Source organism: Haliotis rubra, unplaced genomic scaffold (assembly GCF_003918875.1).
Source record: "Haliotis rubra isolate DU_JTF1 unplaced genomic scaffold, ASM391887v1 Scf1690, whole genome shotgun sequence".
NCBI classification, from domain to species: Eukaryota; Metazoa; Mollusca; class Gastropoda; order Lepetellida; family Haliotidae; genus Haliotis; species Haliotis rubra.
The window spans coordinates 1-8671 of NW_025765659.1; the positions used below are offsets into that span (position 1 = coordinate 1).

At 41.1% G+C, this 8671-nt stretch overlaps 1 protein-coding gene across 1 annotated transcript; it reads left to right on the forward strand.

Annotated features, from left to right (window-relative positions):
- Nucleotides 1-795: 795 nt before the first annotated feature.
- LOC124272367 lies at nt 796-4756 on the forward strand (the record flags this gene model as incomplete). Its single annotated transcript, XM_046707540.1, has 4 exons — nt 796-1138; nt 2832-2896; nt 3715-3877; nt 4473-4756. Coding segments are annotated over 4 exons (777 nt in total), but the record flags the coding sequence as incomplete, so codon positions are not given.
- Between the last annotated feature and the right edge of the window lie 3915 nt (nt 4757-8671).

Consider the following 8671-nt stretch of genomic DNA (forward strand, 5'->3'; position numbering starts at 1 on the left):
CCATTTGGATTTGATTATTCAGTGTCAGTGTATAATCGAAATCACAATTTTTATTATTTGATTACTTTCATTTGTATTAAAGGCACTCTGTGTTGTGTCTAAAACATTGAAGTTAATAATGGTCGTTCACGTGTACTCTTGTTTCAGTCTGTAAAACTAATTGCAACAGATTGTCTGTAAAAAGTAACCTATAATATCCATGTTATAACTGGCCTTCGGCAACTAATGCTGGCTGGGCTCTGATGTTCTTCTAATGCCGTGGATCACAGCCTGAAAGTAATAAAGTTCAGTTCAGTTCAGTAAAAGCCATCCGACGGGATTGGTTAGTCTTGCGCGGTGACTTGTTTGATGTTTGCCATCGTATCCCTACTGAGCGAGTGCGGGTTTAGTTTTACGCCGCTTTTAGCAATATTCCAGCAACATCACGGCGGGGGACACCAGAAATGGGATTCACACATTGTACCCATGTGGGGAATCGAACCCGGGCCTTCGGCGTGACGAGCCAACGCTTTAACCACTAGGCTACCCTACTGCCCCTGTATCCCCACTGAATAGATGACATTGTCAAACACTGGATTGTTTGATCCAGACACGATATCATACAGACCGTGGTACTTTCGATGTAACATTTGCGGCCTAACACTTCAAATCTAGAATAAAGTCTTGATCTACTATCTTGTCGTTTAGTAGTTTTTTGTGGGGCTTGGTACAATATGCAACCACAGAAGGTCTTTTCTCGAAAAATAATGTTTAAATATCAAATAGCATTTCGGTTATTTCTCTCCTATGTTTCAGTCTGGAAAGGTCATATTTGTCGACGAATGCCGTAATAGGACTCCAGCCTCGCACCCATCCAGCAGAGCGAAGTCACGTGGGTCGCAGTTACGTCATTCCCATCATGCCTCAGGGGAATCTGCCAATGATAATGGGAACGTACCAAACAGCAGACCCGATTCCCAAAGTGTGGAGTTACCTCCCGTGAAACGACCAGGATATCACACGCCACGACACACTCCTAGATACACCCCTAGATACACCCCTCATGGCAGGCGGCAGCTGGGACCAGACAAGGCGGCAGCACTGAGATATGGCCTGCAACAAGACAGAGGGTACCTCATGCATCTTCTTAGGGGCCCATGTGAGTATATTCAAGTCATACCATTCAAAGTCCTCCGTACCTCCCTAGACCCTCCCCGGGGAAGATAATATGACCTACTCAACGTACACAGAATGTAGCTTATTCACATAATTAACTCGTTAATCTAACACGTGGTCATAAGTATTGTTGCGACCCGTTTCACCGACTACCCGACAGCAATGTGACGACGAAAACACATTCAGAGTTGTCTCCCTTTCATTACACTCGGGGTAGGCTCGGTTCGGTTTCTAGATTATAATTGTTATATATTCATTATGATACTAGCAGAAAAACGAAGAGCTACGAGGAGTTTTAGATTATGTACCGAGTGAGTATATGTTGTAGGCGAAGAGGCTCGTCTGTTCTAATTTCAATGTAAGTGTGGAGCAGAAACTTCTCTCACGGAATAAGACGGACAGAGCTGTGTGAACACGGTGGTTACCATCTATTTTCATAACCAGTGCTTCAGCACTGTCCCTTTAATACCACAATAACTAGACGACACACATAGAGTGTCAGGGTGCAAGACCCATTGACCCGTATGCAGTCACGTCCACTCTAAGTCAGGTCTGATCACTTACAATATTGATTAAGTTACAAACAATAGAATGTGAATTACCCAGATTTTGTATATCTACACCAATCAAATGTCTCCTAAATGAACCTCCTACGGTTATTGTAACTAACAAATTTGCTATGTTGTATCTGCGTTTGTTCTTATATTATTTAATAAAGTAATCATAGACTTTATGTTAGGCCAATACCTGTTTTTATGGACCCGGAAAAATGCAATATCGATCTCGGGATCCATAAAAATCAGCCATTGAACTATTGTTAAGTTTATAACGATATAATGTGTGCTTTCAAATGTACAGGTGATATTGTGTATTCGATCCCGGAAAGTGTAGCGGCGTTTGTGACAAATGAAATTTCCGGGGACTCATGGAACCCTGCAAATACATACTGTTCTTCTAAATACATTCTTTTTGTGACATAAACACGAAGAGGAGGAATGTTGGGATTGGGAAGATCGATTTCAACTGATCGAGTCACGAGATAATTATATAATCAAATACAGTGCTTACATTATTACGACATAACATTGATTATTTTATGATAACATGCATTACTGCATTGTTGAACCGTAAAGATAAGGATTTGCATTGGTTTCAACAACCCATTCTTGTCGTAAGAGTCGACTAGCAGGATCGGATGATCAGACTCACTGACTTGATGCATGTTATGGTATCCCAGTTGAGTAGATCGATGCTCATGATGTCAATCACAGAATAAACAGTTCCAGATTCCAATATTTTCAGACTAATATTTATAGCTGGACTATTGCTGAGTGCGGCGTTAAACTGATCTTCAGCAAATGTGATCTTCAGCAAATCATACTTGTCGTATGAGTTCAGGCTCGCTGATTTGGTTGACAAATATCATCTTTTCCCTGTTGATGATCGATGCTCACGATGTCAATCACTGGCCTGTTTGGTTCCGACCGCTGTCATATATCTGAATATTGGTGAGTGCGACGTTAATCAAATAAACAAACATTATTACAACAAACGTCACGTTCATGTAAAAATGGAGGCGTTGGTGACCAAGCAGCCTAAAACACCCCCGATTCACTCACTCATACACCACACCGCCACTCACTTTGACGGGTAATAACGTGTTATCACTTCTTCAGGGCCGACCAGAGAAGCCTGGAATGACCAACCAATGGACGGGACCGACAGACCGTGGACAATTCAGGTAGTTCAAACTTCAGTTACCATAAAAAACAACAAAAAAACCCAAAAAAACCCAAACAAACATTTACAAGCCCAGGGACCTGCAAATCCGAACAGTGCGGTTCCTGATGAAATAATCCGGATTTGGAAATACCCGGAATAACTGATCATGTATAAGGAATAATGTTCTGAAACATATCGAATTGAATGAGTGAGTGAGTGAGTATTGACAATACCAAAAACACTGGTTTCGTGCTTGCCCAAGGGAAGCAACTCTGCATGTGGCTGCGACGCCGTGGACGAGGGGTCCTTAAGATATTGGAGAGGTTTATTTGGATTAACGCAGTTTCGAATTGTATGTTTAGTATCACCATGGCGTGTCAGATAATGTGCGAGGGAAGCCACAAGTTATGCAGGTTAGAATTGATTAGAATTGGTCTTCAGCAATCCATGCTTGTCGTAAGAGGCGATTAACTACATCGGGCTGGTTAGGCTACCTGACTTGGTTAACACGTGTCATATCCCGATTGTGTAGATCGATGCTCATGATGTTAATCACTGGATTGTCTAGTCCAGACTCGATTATTTACAGAACGCCGCCATATAGCTGGAATCCTCCTTAGGGCGGAGTTAAACAACAAACACAAATATATCTTCGAGCATGACTCTGGTGCTGAAAGCCTAGAAACACAATCAGAAAAACCCCACCTACACCCCATCCTCGATAACCTCGAGTGATCGTAACGTATACCCTGGAGATTATCGAGGATGACCTACACCCCCTACTCACTCAATGATTGGAAAGCAAATACATGTGATGCATTATTGATGGTATTACAGCGCGGTGCGCACGGCAACAACACCCGTGATACCAGCGACATTGACTACACCACGACATCTGGCGACATGGGCTACCTCGACATTGATGATGCGAGGCTCAGACGTTTGCTGGAAGAGCTGTATGGAGACAAGAAGTACATGGATGCTCTTCTTGCTGCCGGAGGTAGTCACTGATGACTTCATTCCCGAGAATATTGATGAACGTATTTATGTATACTGGACAAAATAAGTTACGGATATTGGTATTTTTATGATTGATATTTTATCAGTGTGTCAATGAAAAATAGATCATTATTCATAATTTCAAAATTAACATATATCCCAAACTATTTTTGTCCAGTATATCTAGTTATTTAGCCCATGACAAGGACTGTTTCTGTATGGCATGATTATTATTCAAAATATATGAGAGATTCGGGGTTGTCGGATGCTCATGATTTTGATCACTGGATTGTCTGGTCAAAATTGGAATATTATAGACCGACGCCACATAGCTGGAATATAGCTGAGTGTGGCGTTAACCAATAAACAAGTAAACAAGTAAACAAGGGTTTCGGGTTATTATATCCCCTGATATGTCATATGTAAAGACATGTAATAATGTATTCATACATGACATTCCATTGGTTATATATAAGTACTTTGCTCTCCTCGTCAGGCACCCATGCGTTTTGGTTTCAATCCATCCTACAAAATATTCGACACTAACTCTGGGTCTACATTTTCTGGTTCGTGTGTAATTATGATTATTATTACAGAGACGTCTTCCAAAGAAGAAGTTAAGGCCCTTGCGGAACATGGACGGAACTACTTGCTGCAGATGGCGCTGTACTGGGAGGAGAAAGGTCCTCTTCCTCCGCGTCCTTCTGTCACGGCCCTCGGCTTCAGGATGGAGAGAGCTAAGACAGCTTCCCCGCAAGAGAACAAAACACCGACTCTTCAGAGAAATAAAACGATGGATTGAGAGCATTATGCACTAACCTTCACCGAAACTGATGTTGAATCTGTGAAGCGTAACATCCTTCTACTTGTATAATGTAAATCATTGTAAATATTTATATATTCTGAATATATATATTGTATAAAACAAAACAATCGTCTCAAAGAATATGGGTTTTTCTTACATCACTCGCGCATGTCAACATATGACCTGAAGCTACCAACCATATCGCACGCACGCACGCACACTATATTATATCTAAATGTTGATTTACAAAGTCTGGCGCCTGGCGATATAAGGAAATAATCCATTCTATTATTATGGAATATAATTCCACAGAGATCTGACCACTGAACTTCGACAGCGCCATACCAGTGCTCATCGTTTCACCAACGTCTGGTACATGTATGACTGCAAGCTAACACATCGTGATATAACTGAAATATTGTTCTAAGCAGCGTTAAACTCAATTGACTACGTCAGGAACTTCCTCAAATTCACCAATCGCTGTAGCGAGGAAAGTCATGATGTCCTCATTTGAACTGTAGACATTGGTTGACAAAGGGACTCTGATCGGTTGTATGAAATAAAGTTGATCAAAATCCGCTATACTTGTTCCAACAGGAACTCAATGTGTCACAATGCCTCGCTTTGCTGCGTCGTTACAATTCTTCGGAAAGGTCTCCGCATCAGAAAAAAGCATCAAGTTCTATTTGATGGTTTTGACACAGGGCCGTCTGTTGGACTTCCGGGTTAGAACAGATTTCCCAGCAACCCATGCGACTAGATCGATGATGTGGTCAGACTTTGATGATTTCATGCTATCGTGTCCCACTTGTCTTGTATCGATGTAGATAATCAATCACGGGGGCGATAACTAACAGACCGCGGTCATGGAGCTGTTGTACTGGAGACTGTGGTGTTAAGCAACAAACAAACAACATAAGGCTTGTCATTTTTCTACATGGACGGTGGCATCATTGTCGGTCTAGCCGCAGGCAAGGCAACATGGTCACTGCCACTGGCATTGTCCGACTAGCCTATGCGTACAAGGCGTGGGTAAACCAGCAGCAGGTATCAAGTGAAACACATTGCATTGTACGTAAAACCACATCCGATGGTAAGGTGTGCTGACACTGTTGTAAAATCAGAATATTTGAAATATTCAATTTGTTAGGACATAGGAAAGTTTAAAACACTTATAAAATCGGAATATGTAAAGCACGTTTGTAACATCTGAACACTGTATTTACAGGGGACTGTTTAAAACGTATTTGTGACAACGCAAAAAAATCCATATGAAAATGTTTTGAAACATCGAACAAACTTATAACATCGGATCATATGTTGCTCAATTATAACATCGGCGAAATGTAAAAAATGATGTAACATTGAAACATTTTACCCGTTCGGAACATCTAAGGTACTGCTGTAAAATCATAGCCTTGAAAAACACCCTTGTAACACCTGTAACATCTGTAACATGGGGTGGTCAGGCTGTGAGGCGTGGTTGATTTCGTGTCTTATTTGCTTTTGACCTATGCGCTTAATGTCAGTCACTGGAAACCAACGAAAAATTGAGTGAGTGAGTTGGGTTTTACGCCGCTTTTAGCAATATTCCATCAATATTAAAGATATTGTACACATTAAAAAAAGCGACAAACAATTCATATTTCATACGAAATGTTCTTGCAAATGCACATGTATTTAGTATCTAATACATCACATCATAATGATGCAGTTTAATTTGAAACCTCATACCGATGTCTCAATAAATGTAGCTTATAATTTTTCATGATTATTGTATGAAACTCAAGTGTTGATAGTGTTGCTTTGATAGTGGAAATGACTGAGTGAGTTTAGTTTTACACCGCTTTTAGCAATATTCCAGTAATATCACAGCGAGGGACACCAGAAATGAGCTTCACACATTGTACCCATGTGGGGAATCGAACCCGTGTCCTCGGCATGACGAGCGAACGCTTTAACCACTAGGTTACCCCACCGCCCCACGACACACGACAAATTGAACACACCAGAACATGTAAACCGTTCTCGTGCAACTGGAACATGTAAAACACTCTTCTGAAATCTTCGCCTTCAAAGCACTCTTCTAAAACCAGAACATATAAACATTTAAAGTTTAGACATAGTTGCCATTACAGAACTAAAATACTTTTCAAAGTTTACTCACTCACTCACTCACATAATTGTAGCTTAGTTTCACGAACACCTGGTGTTGACTTTCAGTCAGCGGTTCATAAGGCTTTAAACACCCCGCACCCGCGAAGGTCCGGGTTAGAATGAACCTTCAGTAACCCACGCTTGTCGTAAGAGGCGACTAACCGGATCGGGTGGTCAGGCTCGCTGGCTTGGTTGACATATGTCATCGGTTCCCAATTGCGTAGATCGATGATCATGCTGTTGATCACTGGCTTGTCTGGTCCAGACTCTATTATTTACAGACCGCCACCATATAACTGGAATATTGCTGAGTGCGGCGTAAAACTAAACTCACTCACTAATTAACAACCCCGCCGTGATATTGCTGGAATATTGCTAAAAGCGGCGTAAAACCATACTCACTCACTCGCTCACTCACTTTAACAACCATATGTGTTCTGTTGCAACATCTGCCTCGTCGGATAAAGGAGACTGGCAACCGTTATTTAGTAGCGTTGACGTTTTAAAGTGTAACGGTCGGCATGCAATACAGTAAATATAGCGACAAAACCCTTTCCACATCCATAAGAAATCTTCGATTGAAGAAGTCGATTGTACAATTGTGGCAATATCATAAGTATACATTTGTTTCAGCAGTATTACCACTGTACGATGTTGTTTGTAAACAAATCGAGTCTGGACCAGACAACCTTGTGATTGCCACCCTGCGATACGACGACAGAGCATGTGTTTATGAATCACAGCGAAAAAGTGATAATACCAGGTGTTCGCGAAACGGTGAACGCATCCTGCCCCACCGGCGGCACCTGTCATAAACACATGCAAAGTCAAGTCAATTGTTCACCTGAAACAAATCGGGAACGTATAGCTCAAAATATGAAATTGCATCGGACATCATTTTTGTCGCTGATGTATTAAATTTCGAAATTTCCTCGACATGTCTACCATAAAACCTTTTGAGAGATTTACTGAGGCCTCGAATGTTGTATCCTTGATCAAACAACTTCTGAGCCAGAGTAGTATGACGCTTTTGAAATCATGGTAAAAGAGCGTGCTCGATCGTATCTCAAAATTTGTGACATGTAAATACCAAAGGCTGGAGCTGTTGGAAAGGAAATTTGACTATATTGGGAAGTTGAAATCATCCCGTATTCCAGTTCTGTAAAGGCGTGTCAGTTTCAGGTGGTAAAACAACAGACTGGTAAAACCCGCCAACTTAAGTACGTACTCCGCATTCCTTATGATATAGAGAAGTTGCCCTGATGTTAATAGCTAAATAATTACTACTAGGTGAATACTACAAGAACATGCTGTATTTAACATGAAACCAGGTAGTATACACACGCACGCACGCACGCACACGCACACACAGACACGCGCGCACGCACACACACACACACATCCCGAGTAAACGTATAACTTGTAATTGTGGGTGTTTTATCACGCTGTACGTACTTTGTATGACCTTCTAGTAGTAAGTGAGACTTCCTGCATCACACGTTTTCCATTTATAGCTATATTAGTGAACAATGAATGTAGTCATGTTGTTAAGTGCAAACAGTAAATTTGATTTTCATGTCTCACAATTCCATGGAGCAATACAGATTTGAGGTGAAATCGAATCTTCATGTTTTGGCTTTTAAAATTTGAACTATTGCGTATGGATTAGTATAAAACATACCCAACCATCGTGTTTGTTTCCTAGCAAACATAGTTGTTTAAACCATACCAGTGATACAGACAAGTTCGATAACAATCAGCCTCTGAGGCAACATATGAACCACATCTTGTCGTTTTCTGATCTAATCAATATAGCCAGTTAGGTTCGATTCA